Source organism: Chelonia mydas, chromosome 10 (assembly GCF_015237465.2).
Source record: "Chelonia mydas isolate rCheMyd1 chromosome 10, rCheMyd1.pri.v2, whole genome shotgun sequence".
NCBI classification, from domain to species: domain Eukaryota; kingdom Metazoa; phylum Chordata; order Testudines; family Cheloniidae; genus Chelonia; species Chelonia mydas.
In genome coordinates this window covers 30,685,162-30,712,290 of record NC_051250.2, presented here as the reverse complement: position 1 = coordinate 30,712,290, position 27,129 = coordinate 30,685,162, and the positions used below count along the sequence as shown (strand labels likewise).

Here is a 27,129-nt window from a genome sequence, read left to right as displayed (position 1 = left end):
GACTTAAGTTATTTAGAAATAAATCTATCACACCTTTTCCTTCACTGAGTATGATTCTACACATACACGTGCAGAGGTTCTCGGAAATCATACTGTGCAGTGATTTAATTAAAGCTTGTATCATGCTGCATAAACACATGGGCAGAGTTAAGACTACATGGGCAACATTAACTTTGTCATTTCCTGGTTTTTGAGTGGTTCACTTTTGCAATCATAAAGTTTTAATCATTAAAAGTTATTGCGTTGAAACCTCATTCTTCTTTTTAGATTATACGTCTGCTCTAAACTGAGGTAATTACAATTGCTGTCCTTTCAATGCCTAAAAAAGGAAGACTGATATCATCTAGCTTAAGGACCTAGCTTACTAACCAGGATGAAAATATATTCACCAAATGCAAAACTGAGAACCACATTCATTTACTGCATTGTTTCCCAAACTTGGGACACCGCTTGTTCAGGGAAAGCCCCTGGCGGGCCAGGCCAGTTTGTTTACCTGCCGTGTCCGCAGGTTTGGCCGATCACAGCTCCCACTGGCCACGGTTCGCCACTCCAGGCCAATGGGGGCTGCGGGAAGCGGCAGCCGGTACGTCCCTCGGCCCGCATATTACTGCAGCATATGTAGGTGTAGCCAGCTAGCCTTGATCCAGCTAGCTCACTAAAAAGAGCATTGAAGCCATGGCAGCTCAGGTGGCAACTACAGGCTAGCCTCCACTCATGCTGCTACAGCTTCACTGCAATTTTTAGCAAGCTAAAACCTAGCATGGGTAAGCCTATACTTATGGCAATCATACCTCATGATTGCTCAATCTTTTTCCTCTTTTCCTTCTTTCTCCTTTTACGCTCGTTTATCAGGTTACATAGTGTTCTCTATCTTTTTCCATATATATTCTCTCTCTCCCTGCCCCCCTTTCACATATATGAAATATAAACATATAAAACACTAAGTTAAAAATATTAAATTATGAAGTCAAACAATCAAAAGTTAGGAAATGCCAGAATTAAGGTTACCTAACTCAACATTAATTTGTCTTCTTGTAAGTATGATACTGGGTAAAATTTTCAAAAGTACCTAAGTGACTTAGACACTTTAGAAAATTTTACTCACTGTTTTTAATTACATGATGATATAGTGTAGAGTACTTTTTTAACTTTTAGACAAAGGCATAATAAAATCTAATGTCTGGAGGCTGGCTACTCAAATTCAGAATAGAAATAAGGCACATGTTTTTCTGTGATCAGTTTTGTGCCTCTTCTGTGTACTGTTTTCTCTTGCTATTTTCCGTTGCTTAACAATTGCCAGTCTATCACTAAAGGATTTTTCTGTTTGTAGGTTAATAGATGGGACTAACATCACTGTTGAAGATAATCATATGTGGCTTATTCCTTTCACTTATGGGGAAGATCACATGATCACAATCCATTTTGATAAAGCTGAAAATATTGCAGGGCTTCGCTTTTGGAACTATAATAAATCTCCAGAGGATACCTATAGAGGGGTGAGTGAAAGAAACTGGCACTGCCAGCAGAAGTGTTTAACCACCCATTAGAAAATGTGTACTTTGATAAATGAATGTGGCTGCTTTAATGTAATAGCATAAATCCTTCTAAATTATCTGACTCTGAGTTTAATGGCAGGTTTAATGGCAGGTTTGCTGTCTTCCTTCACAAACAACAAATACAAGAAAAAGAGGCAGAGATAATTCTAAGAAATTCACAGGGCCTGATTCTTCTTCAAGACGCACAGTAGCACATGGTGCCAAATTCATTGAAAATAACAAATGGGTAGGTGTAAATACTAGGTGGGGAGAGGACTCAGCATGGACGCCTTCCATATGGCATTAGCTCCTAAAGTATTGAGGTTCTAGAGTGTGGGCCACTCTTTCATAGAAAATCTAATTAGGAGAGATACTGATAGCAGTTTATGGGGCCCGGGCTTCCATGTGCTGTCTTAGCTGGTGGTAATTTTTGTTCTATTTTTGTTTATTTTATCACTGTATAAAATGCCAACAGGAATTTCTTTCTAAAAGATGCCTCGGTTGTTGTGGGACTTCATTACATTTAAAACCTCAAGCCTTAGGCATGTTAAACAGGTCTTACAACTCCCATCCACTCTATAGGAATGGATAGTGTGTATAATCTACAGTTTATGGCAGTGAACATAAGCCCTATGGAATCATTTTAGTTAATTCTAAGAACTGAGAACTGATAGAAAATTATTTGGATTTGCAGGGACCTCTAATGGGCATCTAGCCTATTCCCTACATATAATAGCAGAGAAGCTAGTCAGCCTCACATACCTCCACTGAGGGTGATTCCTTATCTAAGCGCAGTAACTTATCACATTCTCCACAGTAATCTTATCATGACATACATACGTATATACCCCAGAAGAGACCACCTCAAGCAAGAAATCATCACATACTCCCACACACTGGAAGAAAACAATCCGGAAACCTACATGGCGATCATGCAGGAAACCCAAAACAATTATAAAAAGAAACTGATGACAGCCATCAAACACAAAAACAAACTACACCAGCTCCACAGTCTACAGAACACCACGCCTGGGAGGAACAATGACACCAGGACCCACCATATGGACACTACACTACACCCCAACATCATTAAGCTGTCAAGGGAACCCAGGCAGACCCATCACATCTGGCCACAGTACACTTAGTGAAGGAATATCAGGACTCATAGAAACCATCCTCAAAAAACTCACCGCACAAAGGGCCAGGGAGATTGAAGTGACCAATCTGGCCAAATAAATTTGTTAGTCTCTAAGGTGCCACAAGGACTCCTCGTTGTTTTTGCTGATACAGACTAACATAGCTACCACTCTGAAACCTGTCATCCATTTCATATTCACCCACAAATTCCTATTTAACAACAGACATCTGTGACATTACCCAGGGTACAAGCTGGACTGTTTGACAGCTGTGTCCCCTCAGTTCTCCTTCCTGGGGTGCCTTTTACACTGCTTCGCTATGAAAGCAACCACTCCTGGCCTGCCCACTCACAGCATATAAATTATCCCCAGCTATACTGCAAAAGTGCTTCAGACAGCCACTCTGCCACCCATGAATTACACTGTAGCGCAACACCAGCAAATTCTCAGTTCCAGACTTTCCCCCAGAAATGTGCTGCTTGTACAGTCCAATACCCTCCTGGATAATACAAGCTCACAGAAAGTTCATAATAAAAATGATATGTACAAACCTTGTTATCCCAAATTAAGTTCCCAAATACTTCAATCTAAACACCCGAGTTGAGATAAAACAATAAAACACATTTATTAACTATAGAAAGATAGCTTTTAAATGATTACAAGTAATGAGACATAAAAGTCAGAATTAGTTACAAAGAAATAAAAGATAAAATGCAAAATAATACCTAGCAAACTTAACAAGCAAAGTGAATTCGAAGCAAAATGTCTCTCTCACCACATGATTTTGCTGTCTTACTGGCTGAATGCCTTTCAGTCAGGATCCATCCCCCAGTTCAATGCTCATTTCCTTCTCCTTCAGATATTGTGGATGTTGTGATCTGAGAGAAAAGGATGACAGGTGATTTGTTCCTCATTTTTATATCTTTTCCTCCTCTTTGAGAATCATTTCCAGCTGGGGTTCAGGCAACCAAAAGTTTGTTGGCCTGTAACTTTCAGCTGTTCTATTGCTAAGATATAAATGTCTTGCTCACACCCTTCTTCCTGCCAAAGAGTGGCCGCTTAATCAAGTGATAGTCCATATGATTACGCTGGCTGTGGTGCTGGCTAGCTTTTTGTCTCTGGGGAAGTGGTTTGAGGCTGTTTCACCAGAGTTGGAACATGCCATATACAATAGAACTTAACAATTTTACATACAGTGTTGCCACACATATTTTACCAGGACAATAATGTTCATCAGATTATGAGTTTTCAAATGATACCTCACAAGGCATACTTTGTACAAAGTTTATCATAGTCTTGTAAAAGTGGTGAGCATAAGGTTACAGACTGTCACAACACCTTGTCCAAACCATGAGAACAGCCATGGGTACTAGGATGGCTCCCCAATATGTCAGCCTCTTCATGGGCTACCTCAAGGAAGAATTTATGGAGAAAGGTACCACAAAATCAATGATATACCTGAGATACATCAATGATATTTTCATCGTTTGGACAGATTACCTAAATTCCCTCCTAGATTTCCACCACAACTTCAGCAACCACCACCCATCCATGAAACTCTCTCTAGAACGTTGCCACACATCATCAACTTCCTGGACACCATAATTAGCAACAGTAATGGAACCATACAAATGATTATGTACAAGAAACCCATGGATCACCACACTTACCTCCACATATCCAACAACCATCCTAGACACACCAAGAAATCTGTTTTCAACAGCCAGGAACTCAGATGCCATAAAATTTGCTCCAAAGTGAAAGGGGAGTGAGCTTAGTAAAATTGCCACTATTTTCCATTGTTTCCAACGGGACTGAAGCCACAGGCTACCCTCAGAAAAATGGCCCCCATTTCATTAAAAACTGTGCTGTCAAATTTCTCAGCCACCAAATGGCCAGTGTGTGACATCAGTGAACAAAATGTGTGAAATATGACCCAAATGTGGAACACCTGCTTTTTGTTACATGTCGCATTCACCTTAGTTGGCAGATTAAAACTTGTCTAAGGATACTTTCTCACTGTGTGAATTAAATAAGCCTTTTCTGTAATTTTTGGAAAATCACGACTTCTACTGTACAGCCATCAGGGAACTCTGTGAGGGTCACAGCAGAGTTTGAACCACAGACCATCACATTTCCAGCCCATCTTTCTAGCGCCTGAAGTGTAGGAATAACTGTTGTTCTCTCAGTGGAGCAACCACTAGAGGGGAAAGTGACATGTACCTCTTTCCAGTGGGTTAAGTAACTATTTGCTAGTCAGCTGTACAATACTGGGTTCTAGTCCTCGCACTGGGGTGGGGTGACCTACTGATGATTAACCGGATAACTTTTCACATTAGTTTGTCAGTGTAGTTGAGACTAAATTCTGTCAAATTACAGGACTGGATTCTATTCCCAGCTGTGCTAGAAATTAACTTGTGCAATTCTGCTACTTGATTGGTAAAATGGGATGCCTGATACTTGACTGCCTTCTCAAATAGGTGTTTGAGGTATGGCTCAGTAATAAGGGCTGTAAAATGCACACAAATATAAGCAGCAGTGAGTAGAATAGGTGAGATTTCAGCCTGGGCTCTCCTGGCACCCAGCTCCGTGCTTCTTTCCTTAGGCTAAAGTAGATTTTTGGATTGGACTCTCTCTCTCTCCTCTCCAAATTGGGAGCCTGATTCAACTGAACTATAGTACATCTAAGAGTCCTGCTTGCCATCTGAATGTAAGGCTGTACCAACTCAAGATGGCTACCTTTTGGCTCTTTCATTTCCAGTGGGGCTGCTGCTACAGGCTGCTCCCAGAAAAGATGGCTGCCATCTATGCTTTGGCTAGGAAACTGCAGGGAGATAGTCTGTGACACAATCCTCGACTATGCTGGAGAGCAGTGGAAAGAGCTCCCCGAGAGAGAAGTTACATGCTGCAGTGCTGGGGCTCAGTGCTGCCAACCCTCACAATTTTGTTGCGAGTTGTGTGATATTTGGTGTGTTTCTTAATGCCCCTGCCCCTGGAGTCATGTGAATACATCTGAATTTTAGCTATCATTTTTTAAAAGGACATTTCTAACACTCTTAGTTGTTGGGAAGAGCCAGGAAACATGACACCAAAGGCTAAAACTAGAAGGCAACTACCAAGAGCCCAGCTGTGTTATTTCCCTGCATTCTGCACTCTTTCCTCTGACTGCAAGCATCCCTGCTCCATCCATATTCCCATATACATGGCAAAAGTTGACGTGGAGTGCATCCCTATCTCCTCTTAACACTTACTGTATTAAAAAGCAAGGAATTTCCATAAACAAAAACTTTCTTCAAAAGGATGAAGGTGTGTATGTGTGACATCCCGCAGGGTAAACCCAAACCCCAAACAAGTTTAATAACTGCAGATTAGACAAAAAGTGGGACTATAAACAGTCACTCCTCAAACGTTCAACCTTGCATTCCAGAGCACAAAGCTAAACTCTCTTCCTCTTAATTCTGAGGTTAAACAGATGTCCTTTCTTATTAAAGGTGAAAGCAGTTGCTTAAGTAGCTACTAGTTCATATTTTGCTGATGCTAGTAAAACCAAATTTACTAACTTTAAACAGCAATGTAACAACAGTCTAGGGAAAAGTGATACCTTTATTAAAATAAAATCTTTTACTTTTAAAATTCAAATTTAAAATTTAAAAATTCAGCACTTCTTCCGAGAGCCTCTGTACTTCACACAGGCTCAACAGTGATCATAGCAATGTCTCATACCTTACTTCCTTGCTTTTTAGGTTTGGTGTTGTGGGATGTCACTCTTAACCAGCCTCAGCCCCTTTTAAATGAAGGGGTTTTTTAATGGAATTTTACTAGGAATTAAAATTAGCATATTGGAGGCTAAGCTCTGAGTGTGAGCACTCTCATTATTCCTGGGAATTTTTGTCTCAATGACATTTTGATTTACATTTCTTGTGTCACTAGTGAGGTATATGTATTTTACGCCTTGTTTTTTGTAAGAATTCAGATTCCAACGAATTTGTCAAAAGGGAGATGAAATAAGTGCAATACAACAAAAGTATCTTTAATAATCAAGTTGTTTCAGTCAGTGAAATTAAAACATATTTTTATTAGATCCATATGTTAAAATAAGGTGTTCTTTCCCAAGGCTAAGGTTGTCCATGTCTCGCTGGATGGACATTGTATCTCCCCAACAGAGGGCTTTCTTATCCGAAAGGGACCAGGCAACTGTCACTTTGACTTTGCTCAAGAAATTCTCTTCGTTGACTACTTGAAGCCCCAACAGATTATCAGACCATATGGCAGGTAAAGTAGAATGTTCTTACTATCTAAACCTTACATATTCTCTTACCTACTCCTTGAAGGTAGTCTGTTTGGATGGGCCTCCCTGAAGCAGATGCATTATGAAGTGCATGGATACGAATATCAAGTACTTTGGGCATACTTTTTTAAAATTACATGCACTTAAATGTGCCCTCAGTTGTGTGCCTAATTTTCATGTGTGCGTACAAAGACTGTATGTGCAAGTGGCCAACTAGATGCACAGTGGACAATTAGCATGGAGAAATAAATGTGTGTACAAAATAGATGTGGAGTTCTGCACTCAGCTGTGAAAATAAGGCCCTCTTCTTCCAGTAGTTTCTCAGAGAATTCCTGTGCTGAAAGCAGATGGATAAATTCTCCAAATTCACTGGTTTGTTTTTGTTTTTTGGTGTGTTTTTTGGGGGTGGGGGGGTTGGTGGAGAGTGTCTGTTCTTTACTAAATATGTCAGGATTTTAACATTTTTCTTGTGTATTTTGGCAGAATTAATGCAAGGGGGATGGAACAAGCTAGTATGGACTATGAAGCACCATTGATGCCATGTGGTTGTATCCTTCCCTATCATTTTCTCACTTGTATTATTATGTTTAGTATCTTGTGATTATTTTTATTATTATTATGGGTATTGCAATTCTGTTCTTTTTGGTCTCCCTGAATCCCTGCTCTCTTGATCCCAGCATTTTCAGAGTTCCTCTAGCTGGCTTTGTTTTAATTTAAGTGAGGTACCTAAAGCATGAGAGAGGCATCATTAAAATACAAATAAATATAAATTGCATGTACAATAAAGCATGAATATGCAACTCCAGCTTCAAACTCTCCACTGGCTCTGCCTCTAATTCAGGATCAATTCTAAAAACTGCCTCTTGTTTTTATAATCCTCCATACCGAATAAAGCTGGATATGATTTAAATAGGAAGGACAAAAACTATTGACATGAATGTAGGTCAGGACGTAACAATGGTTTGTACTAAACTATGTTAATTATATATTTTAAAACAAATTTTCCCAAATAGAGGAGTTGGATTGGGAACTTCTTTTCTCCCTCTGTCCAAGTGGGAAGAAGATGACATTCAAAGTAATTGAAAGACAGTGAATTCAAAAGCAATAAAAGGCAATACTTTTTCACACAAACTCATTGCTCCAGGATGTCACTTAGGCAAAGAAGTTAATGAGATTCAAAGAAGGATTGGACATTTCCACAAATATCAGATCTATTCAATGTTATAACAGTAAACACTAAAAATAAGGTTTAAAAGGCTATAAATGGGCTCAAGCCTCTCAGGGCTCAAGCCTCTCTCTGTTAGTGGTAAGGAGATGCCCCGACCAGGGCTATTCTATCTGCTACCCAAGATCCATAAACCTGGAAATACTGGACGCCCCATAATCTCAGGCATTGGCACTCTTACAGCAGGATTATCTGGCTATTTGGAATCTCTCCTCAGACCCTATGCTATCAGCACTCCTAGCTATTTTCGAGACACCACCGACTTTCTGAGGAAACTACAATGCATTGGTGATCTTCCTGAAAACACCATCCTGGCCACCATGGATGTAGAAGCTCTTTACACCAATATTCCACAGGAGGATGGACTACAAGCTGTCAGGAACAGTATCCCTGATGAGGCCACAGCACACCTGGTGGCTGAGCTTTGTGACTTTGTCCTCACCCATAACCATTTCAGATTTGGGGACAACTTATACCTTCAAGTCAGTGGCACTGCTATGGGTACCCGCATGGCCCCACAGTATGCCAACATTTTTATGGATGATTTAGAACAGTGCTTCCTCAGCTCTCGTCCCCTCGTGCCCCTCCCCTGCTTGCACTACATTGATGACATCTTCATGATATGGCCCCTCAGGAAGGATGCCCTTGAAGAATTCCATCTGGATTTCAACAATTTCCACCCCACCATCAACCTCAGTCTGGACCAGTCCACACATGAGATCCACTTCCTGGACACTACAGTGCAAATTAGTGAGGGTCACATAAACACCACCCTATACTGGAAATCTACTGACCGCTATACTTACCTACATGTCTCCAGCTTCCATCCAGGACACATCACACAATCCATTATCCTTAGCCAAGTCCTCAGATACAACCGCATTTGCTCCAACCCCTCAGACAGAGACAAACACCTACAAGATCTTTATCAAGCATTCTTAAAACTACAATGTCCACCTCGGAATGTGAGGAAACAGATTGACAGAGCAAGACAGGTACCCAGAAGTCACCTACTACAGGACAGGCCCAACAAGGAAAATAACAGAACACCACTGGCCATCACGTACAGCCCCCCAGCTAAAACCTCTACAGCACATCATCAACGATCTACAACCTATCCTGGAAAATGATCCCTCACTCTCACAGACCTTGGGAGACCAGTCCTTGCTTACAGACAGTCCCCCAACCTGAAGCAAATACTCACCGGCAACTACATACCACACCACAAAAACACTAACCCAGGAACCTATCCCTGTAACAAACCCCATTGCCTATGCTGTCCCCATATCTACTCTAGCGACACCATCAGAGGACCCAACCACATCAGCCACACCATCAGGGGCTCACATCTACTAATCTACCTACACATCTACTAATGTGATATATGCCATCATATGCCAGCAATGCCCCTCTGCCATGTACATTGGCCAAACCGGACAGTCTCTATGTAAAAGAATAAATGGACACAAATCAGACATCAGGAATGATAACATACAAAAGCCAGTAGGAGAACACTTCAATCTCCCTGGACATTCAATGACAGATTTAAAAGTAGCCATCCTTCAACAAAAAAACTTCAAAAACAGGCTTCAAAGATAAACTGCAAAGCTACAATTCATTTGCAAATTTAACACCATTAATTTGGGCTTGAATAGGGACTGACAGTGGCTGGCTCACTATAAAAGCAATTTTCCCTCTCTTGGTATTGACACCTCCTCATCAATTATTCGGAGTGGACCACATCCACCCTGACTGAATTGGCCTTATCAGCACTGGTTCTCCACTTGTAAGGTAACTCCCTTCTCTTCATGTGCCAGTATATTTTTCCCTGTATCTGTAATTTTCACTCCATGCATCTTAAGAAGTGGGGTTTTTTTACCCACGAAAGCTTATGCCCAAATAAATCTGTTAGTCTTTAAGGTGCCACCAGACTCCTCATTGTTTTTGTGGATATAGACTAACACAGCTACCCCTCTGATACTTAGGAGATGCATATTATCCCACATCTGCGTACTCTTTTGCTGTACTGTTCTTGCACTTTTGTGGTAAGTATCTGGCCCTGGCCACTGTTGGAGACAGAAATCTGGACTTGATGGACCCTCGCCTGATCCAGGATGGCAATTCCTATTCCCAGTTACTATGTGGGTCTGGGATTAGTCCAGCACAAGGACTTAAAAGGGTGATGCAAGGTCTTCAAATCTCACTTAGCACAAACTATTTAATCAAAAGTCTGGTGGCTGGAAGTTCAAGCTAGTCAAATTCAGACTGGAAGTAAGGTACAGTTTTTTTAACAGTGAAGGTGGTTAACCATTGGAACAACTTACCAAAGGAAGTAGTGGACTCCACATCACCTGGAACTCTTTATATCAAAACTGGATGTTTTTTTTAAATGCCATGATCTTGTTCAATCAGAAGTTATTGTCCTTGGCATAGGAATTACTGGGATACTATGCCTTGTATTATGAAAGAGACGAGACTAGATTATCATAATTGTCCCCTGTGGCATCAGAATCATGTATCTGTATTCCAAGTAATTATAGCCCACATAAGCTGTTAGCTAAGTGGGCTTTATAGTTACCTGAATCCTCTCCTGAACTGCAAATCAGGATACCTGTGTTGAGTATTTGTGCATAGCTTATTTAGTTTCATAGTTAGCTGGCTCATCATGTGACCTGCACCTAGGGAAGACTGTGATGCTTGAGGAAAAGAATATGTACAGTATGTGAATGCAGATTATTAATTAGAGAGAAGACAACTTATGGCAGAAGCAGTCTAAGTCAAGGAAGGAATATTTCACCATTATGACAATGAATTATTGAAAGTAATAGAATGAAAAAGAATAATGCAAGATGTTACCCATGTAAATAAGGCTGTAGAAAAAAATGTATGATGTACTAAATAATGTGTGTCCCAGTAATTAAAGACAGTATCATAATGCATACACACAAGTGGGCAGAGCAAAGGTTGCACAGCCATTTTTTCACCGTAGAGATTTACTATTCTCTTATAACTTTCTTCTGAAATAGAAAAACCGTTGGAATCAAAATTTTCCTTAATAACATCTTTCAGTTATTTTCCAGTTTCAGCTTCTAACGAGCTGGGGTGATCCATACTATATTGGTTTGAATGGACTAGAGTTGTATAACGAACATGGAGAGAAAATCTTACTCACTGAAAACAGTATCCTTTACCAGACTGAGCTTCCCTTTATCTTGCATACACACTCTCTTCAGTCCTTGATGGACCCTATCCTACCATCATCTGCTGGCCTATACAAAAAGTGCAGTATTACCTCTCCTGACTAACTGCTGTGATTGCTCTTGAGTTTTTGGTGATAATTATTGAGGCAGAATTTCATAATGTTGCTGCTTCATCAAGTGGCCTCTTCACATTCCGGCTCTTGGGATGGGCCTGGCAATGCAGCTTGGACTGGTGGATCCTTCTCATAGTAGTGCCCATTAGAGCATTCTCATGGCTCCTCCTGCCCCTCCCCTCACTGTTCTTGAATGTTCTGAAGGCAAAGCTATAGAAGGGAGTGGTGGGCTCCAGCTGCCTCAGTTCCTTACAACCACAGTAGCAGACGGACCAGGAATTTCACCAGCTTAAGCTGACCTGGATTTGTTGGAACAGATTGTTCCCAGTGCCTGCTGATTGAGCTAGTTATCTATTTAGTTTAGTTAGACTAGAGCTGTTCATTTTGATTGTTTAATTTATTTTTATTATTTTACTTTTATTTTTTTTGTTGGCTTGTGTGCCTTGGCACAGATTCACGGTTCCAAACTACCACTAAAGGGAAAGAAATCGGGATGCAAGAGATGAGCTTCTTGAATGTGGTCAACAATGTTGGGCTTTTACCATGGTTACTTTGGTCTGAGGCAGCCTCTTGCTCTCTTGGAGAGGAGCCTCCCTGGCTACAGCAGACACAAGCACACCTCTCAGAACTAAGACTGTCTTTATTCAAGCTCATACCTCTCTCAGGATTTTTGAATACTAAGAATGTCACCCTTTTATTTTTCTACAGCTTTTAACAGCTCACTCAGCAGCCCCCATTGCCCTTCTTCCTGCACCCAGAATATTTTTGAATGATGTTCTGGACCACAGAACCACACAAGTTTTCATTATTCTTTGGGGTAGGTACGTTCAATTTAGTAGCATAGTGGCTGGGGCTTTGTCTTGCAGTTTTCTCATGGTCCCATGTTTTTATAGCTTTAGCAGGGCAGCTCTTATTTTCAGCTGACTGTTGTCCCTCCTTCCCCAGCCTGTTCTCATTCTGTATAGCCTTACTCTGCAATATTTCAGATCTTTTTGCAGGGTGGCCACTTCAGCCTTTAGGCCTTCTAGTTCTTTATCCTTCTCCAAGTCAGACTTCAACCCTTGCTTGACATTAAGCTGGTTCTGGAGTGTAGTTAGCTCCTTCTATAGCAATAAAGACTGCTGTTCCCCAGTCTCCTTTTCAGCTCTGAGGGGTTTTAGCCTCTGCTCCCACTTTATCACTTGCACTAAGAACCTTTCCCGTAAAGAGCATGTCTCAGGGATTTCAGCCCAGTTCCCATCAGTCATAGCAGCCTTCTCCTCCAGTTCCCTCCAGCTCATTATTATATAGGTCTGCTGGGTACTACTGCCATTATTGCAGCTTCTTCTGTGCACTGGTTCTGAGTGTTCATGCCATGGGATGCCCAGTCCTTTGACAAACAGCCAATTGTCCTTCTTGGAAGGCCTTTCTGGAGCCTCGAGGGGTCAAACAACTCCCCTGTATCTACACCAGCTTCCCATTAATCTACTTCTGCGCTCAGCATGTGAGTGCAGGTCTCCACCCATGTTTTAGTATCCTGGTCACACCATCCTTCACAGTCCTGGACCAGTTTTCCCTGCAACACGGCTTCTTCTGCCACAGTGTATAGGCTAATGCTTCATTGGCCAGTTTCAGGAGCTCACTAGCCTTAGTCTCCAGCTTCTTTTCCCTCTGGGTAACCCACTGCTCCAAGGTATGATTGACACTCAAACTCCAGCTTCTGCTTCAAAGCTTCTTCCCTTTTTCTGCTCAAGAAAAGGATCTCTCTCCCTTCCTTTGTACTTTTCCTTCAGCGTATTCCCTCACATCCCTGCAGTGGGAGGAGCAGTTCTCCAAAATTAGCAGATACACCAAGTCTTTCGGACTTTTGTCCTGGTTGAGATCCCTAACTCAAGATTTCCATTTTCTTCTGCTCCTCCACACATGTGCTCCTTTAGGGTGTTCTCACTCTCTAATCCAGTGGTGGGCAACCTGCGGTCTGCGGGCCACACATGGCCCATCAGGGTAATCCACTGGCAGGCCACAAGACCGTTTGTTTACATTGACCATCCACAGGCATGGCCGCGAGCAGCTCCCAGTGGATTACCCTGACGGGCTGTGTGCAGCCCGTGGGCCGCAGGTTGCTCACCACTGCTCTGACCATTCCACCTTGGTATTGAGATGTAGCTCCTGGTGCAGTTCTTCCTGAAGTGTAACCCCCCATCCTCTGCAATAGTGATGCCAGTTCTACCCAGCTGTCCACTGATTTAAACAAATTGGCTTTCTGACTCTCTAGCTGGAGAGGCTTGTAACTGGTTATGTAGAGAGTGGTTCCAACAAACGTTTTCTCAAGAGCAGATTCCTTGAGAGTCATCATTGCTGTGAGTCTGAATGCGACGAGGAAGAATCAGCAGTTTGTTTCTGTTGTCAAATTGGTAGCTCCAGTTACTCAGGAGAAAATGCTGCAGATCTCAAAAATGCAGCATGGCCCACTAAACTCTGTTTTCACAGGAAACCATGGTTTCCAGAAGTTGCAAGAATTGGAAGGCTGAGATTTTTTGGATGGTCTCAAAGCTTTGGGAGAACCAAGGATTTAAACTTCTGAAAGTGATCCAAGATCAGGAAGACTTTTCCTAAATCTGTCTTGTAAAAAAAGAGCTTGTGGGTGAATGGTCCCTGTAAAGAAGTCTGAAACCTCTTCTCCTGACTGATGATAATATTAGAATATAGTGTCTTGACAAACATGGCAGACTGTTCCCCTTGCTGAGGAAGTATTTATTTATCTGCAGACAAAAATACTGCATTACTTATTACAAAACCACAAGCCAATGTAAAGTTAAGGCATTTAATAGTACATACCATCTACTTCTCTGTCCAGAGACACATGTCACCTTACCACTAGAACAGTAAGTCATAGTAAATAAACTCTTACTTTTATAAGAAGATCATTCAGGCAGCGATAGATTTGAATCTTCACGCTTCAGACATCTCTGAGCATATTCACAGAGGTATGGTAACAATAGTGGCTCAAGTCAGAACCAAAGAAATTCATTTGTTCCCTTATCTAGTTGTCAAAGACAAGATACAGAACTGAATTGCAACAGACAACAAACACTGGCATTAGGGTGCTGTTATCTTTCAGATTTATGCTAAATCATGACAAGGGCAGCCTCACACCCACTCATTCACTGATGTGCCTGGGATTACTCATACAGACCACCATTGGGCAAATGGTTATCGAAACTATAAAGGTATGGCATTCTAGATCCAAAGCTCAAAGAGATCATAAAAGCCTGCTCGGAACCCTGGGGATGATTATTTTTTCCATGGACATCCCCTGAACCAAGTTGCACACAAGGAACCTTCCTAAATTCATCCTAAAAAACTGGGGTCCATCACAGAAGAGTATGGAGAGGAAACTCTCATCTGTGAAGATGGAACTGTGTTTATGAAGTCAGAGATACCTACTTTGAAATCAGTGGGAGTTAGGCATATCTAATCTGTGTATCAGAGTAACAGCCGTGTTAGTCTGTATTCGCAAAAAGAAAAGGAGTACTTGTGGCACCTTAGAGACTAACCAATTTATTTGAGCATAAGCTTTCGTCAGCTACAGCTCACTTCATTGGATGCATCCGATGAAGTGAGCTGTAGCTCACGAAAGCTTATGCTCAAATAAATTGGTTAGTCTCTAAGGTGCCACAAGTACTCCTTTTCTTTTTGCTAATCCGTGTAGGCATTTTCAAAAATCGTAATAGGCTCCTAAATACTAGGCCAAACACCCCTTTCCCCATATGCTGGAGATGTCCTTAGGTAGCGAGTGTGCACCTATTCCTTGCCAGGTCTGGCATTTGCCTCCTTTGCTTATGGAGGTCCAGAAACTCCTGGCACAAAACTGAATTACACAGGAGTTTTGTAGCCATTTCTATACAGGAATATTAGGCATGGGAATGTGTACAGACCAATGGGCTAAATGTAGTGAGAAACATAAGGGAATTCAACAACAACAATGAAACAACAGCAGAATCCTTTGTCCTGCCTCTGGAAGTGCCCCAAACCTTTAGCTCCTCCACCCAAGGCCTCTAATCCCACTGGTGGGGCACATAAAGCTGAGCTGCACTAGCCTGGTGAGGTGTACTGCTCTTTGGTGGCTGCTCAGTCTGAGCCTCCAGCCTGGTGAGGCGCTGCTTTTTGACTGCTTGGTCATCACCTGCCCTCGGGATACTAGCGAGTCTGAGTCTGAAGTGCTCGCAACTTGTCCTTTCCCCCAGACTCATGCACACCCACACCAAGGGAAACACAATCCTTCCTCTTTCCACCAAAGCACCTCCCACACACACACACACACATACTACAGACAAGATGGCACCCACCCCCCAGTTCGTCCCAGCTGCCATGGACTCCTCTGACCTCTTGTCCCTGTAGGCCACTGATCCTCCAGGACTTGGCTGCTCGCACTTAGGTGCCATCTGCTGGTTTATTCCAATACCTTTGAAAATCTGCCCCTAAATTCTTCAGTTAACTGACAAGGTCACCAATAAATGTCCTCCAGTCAGCCTAGCTGTAGGAAGGATTTTATAATCTATACTGCTAAAGAGAATACATTTATGACAAAGTCTGGTAGAAAAAACATAGGTTGTAAAATGATGGTGTTTTTGACTCTTCCTGTTTGGTTAGTTAAGCTTAAGTTTTGTTTCAGACATTGCTGCTTTTCCAGACAGTGTCAACATTTTAGAGGGGGTGTGTGGAGATATCCGAACTCCAGACAAACTCATTGATAGAGTTAATGACAGTGGTGATGGCAGACACATGTGGCTTGCACCTATTCTTCCTGGTTTGGTATGAATACTTTTCTGTTTTCATCTCTTCATTACATCTCAGTGCTCTGTATGTCTCATGTGTGCAAAGATATAGATATACAAACATGTGTGTGTATGTGTATGCTTTTTAAAGTGAGGTTAGTGCCGGTGAAAAGTTCTGGACTGATACCTTTCAAAACGAAATCCTCTGTCTCCTGAAGTGCTACAGCATGGAAAACAGCAATGTAGGTTTCCTCACACTGTGACCCCCCTTCCGCCCCACCCCCTCATGCCTGCACTCTGATATGGAGGCATCACTTCTAGCAACAGGGTATGTAGATCCTTGGCCTCTCAGCTGAGACTACAAACAAGGGAGGCAGATGCATGTGTCTTGTGCAGTGGACACCTGTTCACTGAGAGGTGGGCTCAGAACACCAACTCATTTAATGTAAGCCAATGGTTAAGACTTTTGGTGTCTACTGAACTGCTCTGAATTGAAAATAGTGAACAAGAAGGGACAGGCAGAGTGTTCCATGTCCCAAGATTCTGAGTAATCCGTCCCCTTCTAGTAGCATCATTTTAAAATTGTGTGTGGTTTCTAATATCTGAAAGGGAAAAGAAGATAAACCAGACTAGTTCTGGCCTACATTTAACTTTTGGGGATGAACCATTTTGCACACCTGTATCGTGGACATTTACATTTCTCTACTTAACCTTTCAGAATTGGGCAGATTAGAAGTTTCCAAAGAAGGTCTAACATGAGATCTGATGTTGGCTATTATGTTGGGGAAATCCTGACTTAGGGCTTGACTACATGGTGGGGTGACCACCCGTCCCGAATTGGGCAGGACAGTCCTGAAATGCAAAGTTCAAGACCTGGTCCCGGACTAAATGACTCCAGGACAGCCTTTGTCCTGGATTCCCTGCAGTGCTGCTCTGCACCCACCCCAGGCTCAGGGGTGGCACTAACCTCTTTCCAGTGAGGGGTGCTGAGGTGGGCCTTTATCCCCCCTCACCATGAGGCCCTGCAACTGCTCCTCCTCTTTCCCCTGAGGCCCCGCTCCCTGGCCAGGGTGGAAGTCAGAGACGGGCCATAGTAAGAGCTGTCCAGGGCCGCTGTGGGGAGCCCGGACCCTCCACCTGCCCTGGGTGGGGTGTTGGGGTGCCCAAAAGCCACCCCCAGACCATGTCTCGACAACCCATGGCACACTACCCAGGGCAGGTGGAGGATCCGGGGCTCCCCAAAGCGACCTGGGCTCCCTGAGTGGCTCTTACCAAGGCCTAGCTCTGGCTTCCAGTCTAACCAGGGGCAGGGTCTCAGGGGAAAGAGGAGGGGCAGGGCCTCGGGGGAAGAGGAGGGGCAGGGAGTGGGGCCACAAAGACTGGTGGGGCTCCCGCATGTAGGGTTGCCAACTGTCTAATCGCAAAAACCCAAACACCTGTGCCCTGGCCCTGCCATGAGGCTCCACTCCTGCCCCGCCCCTTCTCCGAGGCCCCGCTCTGCTCATTCCATCCCTCCCTCCCTCTGTTGCTCACTCTCCCACACTCTCACTTTCACCGGGCTGGGGCTGAGGGGTTCAGAGTGTGGGAGGGGGTTCTGGGCTGAGCCTGGGGCAGAGAGTTGGGGTACAGGAGGGGGTGCAAGCTGTGGGAGGGAGTTTGGGTGCAGGAGGGGGCCCAGGGCAGGGGATTGGGGTAGGGGGTGCTGTCTCTGGGAGGGAGTTTGGGTGCAGGAGGGGCTCAGGGCTGGGGCAGGGGGTGGGGGTGCAGGAGGGGGGTGGGGTGCAGGCTCTGGGAGGGAGCTTTGGTGCGGGAGGGGGCTCAGAGCTGGGGTAGGAGGTTGGGGTGCAGGCTCCAGCCAGGCAGCATTTAACTCAGGCAGCTCCTGGTCAGCGGCGCAGTGGGGCTAAGGCAGGCTGCAGCCCCTGAGGGAGGGGCAGGGGCTCTGCATACCGCTCCGAGCGCCAACTCCACAGCTCCTATTGGCCGGGAACTGCGGCCAATGGGAGCTAAGTAAGCGGTGCTTGCAGACAGGGGTGGCGCGTGGAGCCCCCTGCCCCTCCCTCAGGGGCTGCAGGGGTGTGTTGTCCGCTTCCGGGTGCAGCGTGGGGCCAGGGCAGTCAGGGAGCCTGCCTTAGCCCCGCTGTGCCGCCTGACTTATAGCGGCCTAAAATCTCCCAGATTGGCTACAGTAGCCTCCGGGAAACAGAGCCCGATTCCGTGAGACTCCTGGTGAAAATGGGAGGGTTGGCAACCTACCTGCTTGTGTCTCACTTTTGCCTTTTGAAAAGGTGGTCACCCTAGTAATGCGCACTGCAGAGGTGTGATTTGTAAAGTGCACTAATTTGCCATGCAGTAGTTGGTCTGTGTAGGCCCTGCTGGTGTGCACTAGGGAACTTTTAGTGCATACCAGCAGGGCTTACCCAGACCAATTACTGTGTGACACATTAGACCTCTTTAGAAATCACAGCCCCATTGTGCACCTTGCTACTCCATTGTAGACAAGCCCTCCGAATGTTAAAAGTTACAATTATAAACTTACGCTGTCAATTAATGAGAAATTTCAAATACAAAAAAAGAAAACAGCTTGGGAAATTATACAAACAGCATTACATGTTGCAGTGCAGTGGATATAAATGAGGTAATGCCTCCAGATATGTAGGAACTCTTGGATATCTGCATTTCTTGGGGTAATGAAAAACGCAAGACTAATTGCAATACCATACTCTTGTAAGTATGCAATATACCTGAAACGCCACAGTCATGTGGATGTTATTCTTTATACAATTACCTCTTCTCCCGGATGTGCTCTTTCTTCTGTAAATGCTGTGCAGTGGAAACCTTTTCCTGACTTCTTTGGCCCCAGACTTTGCCTTCATGGCTGTACCAAAGAATCTTGATTTCTTTGTAGCAGTGTAGTTGGTTGTGCTGGAGTACCACAAGATGGATGTATTTATTCCCTCTGGTGCATGCATCTCTTTTGCTTTGGGATTGGAGTCTTGTTTCACAAAGCTCTTGGGACCTCCAGTTTGCTCTTGGTGAGAATATTATCTGTACCATACACCTCTGAAGAGGACATCCTTCATAACAATAGTTACAGACCAGTCATAGTCAGGTACAGTCCAAATGGCCAATTCTCTGTAAACTGTAGTCCATATGGGAAATGTGATGTGGGCAGTGATTTTATCCACATTGTCAATCTCAAGTCATGTCTGTTTCCGTCTCTTACAGGCCACTATCCTGTTTGTATTTCCCCAGCTCTCTTTTGCATCATTGTTATGACTCACCAGATGTTCATTCACCTAATTCAACTAATGGTATTCATCTAATCTAAAAACAGCATCCATTGCAGGCCATCTGTCTTTTTCAGAGAATTTACAAAACTGTTACCTGAAGTTCTGTATGTACTTGAAACCAGATTTGTCCCTCACTCATGTCTGATCTTGAAGAACAAAATTATGGTCACTTATAATTCTTTCTTGACCTGCCATTCAGAGCTGGTGCTCATTTGGGCAATCTTGCAGTCTCTGATCATCTAAAACTCCTCAGTACACCTTCTGAGTAGGTTGCACTGCTTGCTACTCTCCCACAAGTGGGCATATACAGAGGCCACTCAAAGAAGGGGAGGATACTTACCAGTAACTGTCGTTCTTCCAGAGCGTTGCCTCTGCATATTCACAGTCCCTGCCAACCTTCCCCACTTCTTCAGAGCTCCAGGTGAAGAATTCTGAAATTAGGAAACAAACTGAGCGTGGTTTGTGCCATGCTTCCTTTTGTACCTTCAGAATCCAGAAAGGGCAAATGGCCCTAAGGGACTGCTCTCTAGTCCACAGCTCGACCCCAGGATGCATCAGTCCCACAAGTGTGAATATGCAAAGGCCACATTCTCAAAGAACAACAGTTACCAGTAAGTAACTGTAAAATGTTTCCAGCATTCAGTGGAAGGTCACACTCCCAAACTTATTTCGCCTGTGCAGTCTCTACTTCTGGGATGAGGAAACATCAGAGCAATTAACCTAGTGATGCTCTTGCACAGACTGAGGTGCCATAGTGTGCAGATCTTCCATTCCGTCTCTGAATCCTTGGGTCATCTGTTCTATCTGGAGTTTCAGGAGGCTTTGATTCCCCTGTTGGAGCCTTTTGGTAGAAAAGAGAGACCATTTTAACAAGTACTTTTGCAAAGAAGAGAGCCCTAAGCAGGAAGTAAGGAGGTCAAGAGAGTTGAATTGATCACTTTCTAGGCACAGAGGAGATTCTGGTTCTGACCATATTTCTATGCCACGTTTCTGTGCAGGGCTTTGTTCTCAACAGTCAGATTCAATATGCTTGGATCCACTGAAGCATCAGGTCTGGTGTTCAAGTGATTATTTAGTTCCACACCAGGTCTAATACCCTCCAAGCCAATGCTAAAGTTAGAAACTATTATGAGGATTGAGGAAGGATTTAATTCTGGGACTTGGAGCAAAATCTTTACAGATCCATCAGGATTTGCACTGAGAGGTTCCTCTGATCCATTGTCTGGATGGAAGGTGCCTCAAATGAGGTTTAGGTCAGATCCATATGAATCTTTGAGATAGACGCCCACACTTCAGTTAACGCTCAGCAAACCAACTGCTTCATTTGTTCTCAGAGAGGATGAGTGTCCAATGTCAGATCCTCTGAATCATCTGGCCCTGGTTCTCTTATCATTCTCCCAGAGCAGAGTCCTGTATTTTCCCTTGCATCTCCGCAACTGTATGGGGAACTACTGTTCCATCTCGTGTTACTCATGGTCAGTGTTCAGCTTACATGGCAGTATGGTCTTAATTTCACAGTTAGGGCTGTTAGAGCACCTTCTCCTAGATCGAAACAGTCTGGTGGACCTCACCCACCTGAAAAACAAGTTGCTTGAGAGCCATCATCTCCTTGAAGCTTCTGTGCTTCCATCAGCACTGGAGTTAATATTTTTGACTGTAGAGGACTTGGAGGATGTCAGGTGGTGAAAGAGATTCCTGGATGAATGAATGAATTCTCATTACCTTTTCCTTTTACTCTCCAGATGACAACAAAGCTTTGGAGATTCTTGTGGCTGCAATTCCAAGGAAGTTGTATAAATTATTCAGTGTTTTCCAATCCAAGGAAAGAGGAAGGTGTCCTTAACAATTCTTAAAGGCCTTAAGGATTTTGCCTTGGATGTCTGCAAGTATCCAGCCTTTGTGCCTTCCAATTTCAAGAAGTCTGATAGGACGTACCAGGACCTGCAACAGGATTTAAATATTTTTCTTTCCCCTGCCCCGTTCTGAGGACTGTGCAGATGTTTGCCTCTGCAGATAGACCTCTGTAGTTTCCCTCCCTCCATCCCCCAGTGCAATAAAGCATCTAGAAGTTTGTGTATTTTATTGGGAAAAGTGTACTCACTTGCTTGGCTCCTTGAGTGACATTCGCCTCCGAGCTCAAGGCGTTTGCATCACTAAAGTCCCACTTAAACCCTCTCAACTACAATGAATCAAATTGATTTGAATATAAATTGCCTAATGTTCCTCTTCCCTCTAATCTCTGTCAGCTTGCCTGCCAGCCCCTAGATTGTGAGCTCTTCAGAGGAGGGACTATCCTTGAGTGTTTGGAAAGTGTCTAGCACACAGTGGGTACTATCATAAATAAATGAATGATAAGTACAACTAAGCCCGTCAGAATCATCTGGCTCTTTGTGGAGATGTCCAAGGGGAAAACAATAACTGTTGAAGGCTATGAAAATGGACTGCCAATACCAGACAGACCAGTAGTGCCTCAGAAGGGACTAAGCCCCACCAATTAAATCATCCCCTCTTTATATTTTTGGAGTTGCCAAATATCCATCCTTTCTCCCCTTTCTTTCCCAGTGCAGCTCCATGGAGAGCAGTCCAGAGGGGCTGCTGACATTTAGCCCCTGCAGTGCAGCTGTCCGGGGAGGAAGAGGTTGATGGAAGTGGTTGCCTCTAGCTCCTAAGAGAACTCCTTCCAGTGAAAGTATTGAACAGTGCAGAGACCAGCACATGTTCACAGGCTGCCTTTTCAATTCCCTTTGAGGCTAAAGAAGTGTCTGAACACAGCCTCAGTATAGAGCTCCGTGCCTTCCTTAGGTGCTGTGGCAGTGGGAAAGGGAAGCAGAGCTGTCCAGTGTCCTGCAAATTTAAACAGGAGCAGAGGCAGCAAGTGCGTAGGAAGAGGGAAATGGATGGTTAGCAGCCCAGTGGTGAAGGGCTGGGCCTCTCACGCAGCATCGGCGCCTAGCAGGGAGATTCGGGAGCTCAGTGAGGGATGGCCTTTGGCTTGTCAGGTCTGACAGTGGCAGCTGAGTGGCTTCTTTTCAGGAGAGGGGAGGGAGGGAGCTAAGGTGGGGCCTTTTGCCTATGTCCTTGTTGGGAGGAATGGTAAAGAGCAGGAAGGGGGAAGGCACAGAGTGACTGGAGCTCCACCATTTGCTTTGGGCACCAGCTGCCACTGAGGGGGACTTGGAGAGAGAGAAGAGACAGGCTGGTTACCTCAATGACTTCCCTCTGTAATGTTTCCATTATGGCAATATGTAAAGCTGGTACTTGGCATTTGAACCATGCCTGATGAAGCATTCCTCTTTCCATTGAGATGCCAGTTTGATTACTGATTTGAGAGAGTAGTGCTTCAGTTTTTGTTTAATTAAATCTCCTTAGCCCTCCCTCTGTAGCTGTCTACTGCTTGCTAATCTCCCTAATAACTGGGAGTTAGCAAAACCCATTTCATGATAGTAAAAGGAAAATAACTCACCAGTAGCTGGAGTTCCCCTAATATATATGTATCTGTGTACATCCACATAGCTCTTTCCTCCTTCCCCTCTTCTTTGGAGGGTGGTTAGTGTCAGGAAGAGGAAGCAAGCTGATCCTGCGGGGTGTGAAAAGGGCAGTCTCTGTAATGGAATCTGTTGGAATGCTGGACCAAATCTTTGGAATGCATGTGCCTCCTAATGGCCAGGCTGCTTTGAACTGTTCCAGGGACCCACCAAAGCAAGTGTGCCCCTCTTTAACTGGAGATCTGCAACACATTCAGCAAACTTCTCTTCTCTGTTAAATAATCTTCCTTTTTTCTTTACGCCTTTTATTTAATCAGGCAAAGTAGTTCTGTCTTGGGGTAAGATAGATATTTGGTTGGTCGGAATGATTCATTTCTCCATCTCTGATAGCTGTTTTACTATTAATATATATGAATAGCCAGCAAATTAATTATTGTACCTGAATGTAACTGTCACAAGGCAGAGTCTATGCTGGGTGGAGGGAAGGGCAGGGGGCTTGGCTGGCTTGGTTTTTCTCAACTGCAGGACAGATCAGATATTCTACTAAACTGCACCAGATGTAGCCAGTCCAAGAATCAAGGCAACACAAATGTGGCTTAAAAGCCACTGTTGAGCCACCTTGGGCCCAACCACCCCCATTAACCTGGCCCATTGTCTTCAGTGGAGTACTTCCTATCTTTAATTGTGTAGCTGAGAGCAGAATCAGTCCCCTGAGCTCCCAGGTAAATTAGAAAGCTGAGCCAGTATATTAAATACCACCATTAATCTTCTCACAGGCAAGGCAGTGTCAGATCTATATTTCAGGTGGATTCAGAAAATAAAAAACTCAGTGTCAGCATCTGGCAACCTAAAGTTACAGAAACCAGATTTACAGTAGTATATACTTAATTGCCGCCTTAGAAAGCATATTAAAACCCCAAGAATGTTAGTAAAGACCCCTGAGGCATGACAACACCATTCCTTCTTAAAGATAATCAGAAATACTGTTTCTTTAAAGAGATTGTCCTGGAAAAGTTAGCTCTCCCTGTGGAGAATGTATTCATGGAACCAAACTCTCCCTGAAGCCCAAAGATAGAATCCTAGCAAGAAATAAGAGTAGAACAATATATTGAAAACATAGAATATTATTATTTTCAACTTTTAAAAATACGCTTGCATACTCCTGAGGTCAGTGAACTGCTTCAGAACGTGTGGCAAGGCTTATCCATGGTCTATTGCTAAACTTACCTGAATTACAGTAGTGCTGAGGAGGTCCCAGTCATGGATCAGAACCCTGTGGTGCTAGGTGCTGTACAAACACAGAACACAGGGACAGTCCCTACCCCAAAGAGCTTACAGTCTGAATATGAGACGAGACAACAGGCTGACGCAACCAACAGAGGGGGAGCACACGGAAGCAATGTGACGATCCTAGCCAGCTATGTTAAGTTTTTAGTCAGCCTCAGGGCAAAGCGGAGTTTTAAGGGATCTGAAAGAGGACAATGAGGTAGCATTACAAATGTTATGAGGAGTAGTTCCTGGGCAAAAGGGGCAGCATGGAACACAGCACCAAGGTGCTTGTTGGAAAATGTAACAAGTGGGCAGTGGAGGAGACATTGTTAGGAATGCAGAGGGGAGAGTCATTATCTCGATAGCGTATCAGAAATGAAAGGTAAGTGGGGATAGGCCACAAGGGCCTTATAACCAAGACCAGTAGTTTTTGATGCAATAGCAAGGGAGGAGCCAGTGGAGAGATGTGCAGAGTGGAGGGACATGGTTGGAGTGATGAGGCAGGAACATGATCTTTGCCATAGCATTTTGGATGGAAGTAAGTGGTGAAGATTGCATTTGTCAAGGACATGTTGCAGCAGTCGAGACATGAGATGATGAGGGCCTAGGTGAGCGTTTTAGTTATGTGGATGGCAAGGCCAGGTCTTAGAGATGTTGTGCAGGAAGAAGCAGCAAGATTTCGACTAGCCTGAATCAGTGAACCTAGACCAAGATCAGAGTCAAAGAGGACGCCCTGGTTCCAGGCATGAGAGACAAGCAGGAAGGTGGTGCTGGCCACAGTAACTGAGAGAGGAGGGAGAGGGAAAGGCTTTGGGTGAAGAAAGAAGAGCTCTGTTGTGGGTTAAGCTAATGGCTGGACATCCAGGAGGAGAAGTTAGAGAGACAAGCTGAGATTTCAGTCTGAACAGGAGAGAGGTCCAGAGTGGAGAACTAGATCTGTGAATCTTTGGCATGGAGATGATAGTTGAACTCATTAAATGCTTAAATATCATTTTTCTGCTTTCCAGCTCTGCTCCTTTAATACAAAATTTGAGTCTTGTTCTTCACGTTTGTCATGCTTTATGTTTGCATTCCTTCATTTGATGTTTGTCATGTTTTACTGAAAATTAAATGAATTCTTTTCTCTGACAGGTGAATAGGGTTTATGTTATTTTTGACCTGCCCACTACTGTGTCAATGATCAAACTGTGGAATTATGCAAAAACTCCCCAAAGGGGAGTGAGAGAATTTGGTGTAAGTACTTATTCATAAGCAATTTTTATGAGTCAGCTTGCCCTAATTTTCCTTTTTTATTTCATACTCATAATTTATCACAGTGTGATTCACTCTTTTTGTGTGCAACTTCAACATAAATGTCTAAGTTTTTAAAAACATGATGATTCATTAAAGTTAATAACATGCAGAATAACAGAATCAATTTCTGTAATAGGGTGTAGTCAGGTCTTCTATGCCTGCTCATATATTTTATTAGAAACTAATCTGCCAGGAGACAGAGTGTGAGAAAGCACCAGAGGCAAACTGAGAGAGATGCAAACTGTTTGATACAGAGATGCAGCTAAACTAGTGAGCAGCTCTCCTGGAACAAATGGTGCAACTCCTATTCAGCTGACAGAGAGGACTGTATTGAGAGCAATGACATTTCATTCAGATGCTTTTTCCAGAAGAGTTTTCAGTTTTCATGAATAATAATATAAACTGTTGCTTGAACAAAACTGATTCTTGATTGTTTTGTGTTTCCAGCTTCTTGTAGATGACTTGCTTGTGTACAATGGAATTCTAGACATGGTGAGCCACATAGTGCATGGCATCCTGCCCACTTGCGACCCTGTGGTCCCATATCATACCATTCTCTTTACAGATGATGAGAGGATTTGCCAACGAGAGAAGAATACAGTTATTAGGTATGTGCTGGGCTTTCATTTTAATGAGGAATCCTATTTACATAATTTTATCTCCAGTGGCTGATGTCAGCAACTTCTACATTACTGTCAAGAATTGCAGTGCTATGTACTGACTGGCATAGAAAGCAATTGTGCTGTATGTTGTATTCAAAGGATCAGATACCAACCCAGTGATGTTAAATTTTAGAAAAGTAGATTTTAATAAAATGAGGAAGTTAGTGTCAAAAGTAAAAAAAAAAAAAAAAAATTAAAATCCTTCCATTTGGCATCAATTCTACTAAAGGAAACAATAATAGAGTCTCACAAAGTATACATACCATAGAACAAGAAGGTAAGCAGTAAACCAGTCTGGCTAACTGGTAAGGTTTGAGAGGTTATTCAAGCCAGAGATCTTTCAGAATATGGAAAACCAACCTTAGTGAAGCCAATTAAAAGAAGCATAAATTACAGGATGAAAATATAAGAAGGAAATTAGTAGGGCCCAGATGCATTTCAAGGAGCAAATAGCTAAAGGTAGAAAAACAAATTGATGTTACAGGGCTAACTGCACTCTGTCCCCTTTGTGGTCACTCTGTCCCTTTGTGCACCTGCTTAGGAGTCAGGCCTCATGTCTTTACCTCTCTAGTGGTGGAATTCTGCAATTATCCTACTGCTAGGGCTTTGGGCAGCAGTATCCTGTGTATTAACCATACTTACACAGCAAGTTCAGCTGGGTTCAGCACCTGCAGTTTTTCCCTTTGGGAGCCTGTGACTCGTGGTGAATACAGTGACCAGCTAGCCTTCTTGTTTATTTTCACAAAGAAACAAAGCATAATAGGAAAAAATTGATTTTAAAATAAGAAACCATCTACATACATGTCTATCATTCATACTTAAGGTTTACCATCCCTTCATAGTGACCTAAGCAGGTCTACCTTCTTCAGACAC

At 43.4% G+C, this 27,129-nt stretch overlaps 1 protein-coding gene across 21 annotated transcripts in view; it reads left to right on the top strand.

Moving 5' to 3' along the window:
* KATNIP (katanin interacting protein) overlaps nt 1-27,129 on the top strand; it is a 167,282-nt gene that overhangs the window by 128,106 nt on the left and 12,047 nt on the right. For 12 of the 21 annotated variants that reach the window (XM_037910893.2, XM_037910896.2, XM_037910903.2 and 9 more), the window contains 7 exons: nt 1,331-1,496; nt 6,786-6,943; nt 7,443-7,507; nt 11,254-11,364; nt 16,152-16,291; nt 25,433-25,534; nt 26,042-26,202. In XM_037910893.2, coding sequence (XP_037766821.1) covers nt 1,331-1,496; nt 6,786-6,943; nt 7,443-7,507; nt 11,254-11,364; nt 16,152-16,291; nt 25,433-25,534; nt 26,042-26,202 — 903 coding nt within the window. Of the gene's footprint in view, nt 1-1,330; nt 1,497-1,635; nt 1,719-6,785; nt 6,944-7,442; nt 7,508-11,253; nt 12,319-16,151; nt 16,292-21,289; nt 25,535-26,041; nt 26,203-27,129 lie in introns of those variants that run through there. The other 9 variants (XR_006284499.1, XR_006284495.1, XR_006284496.1 and 6 more) reach the window with 9 other exon arrangements.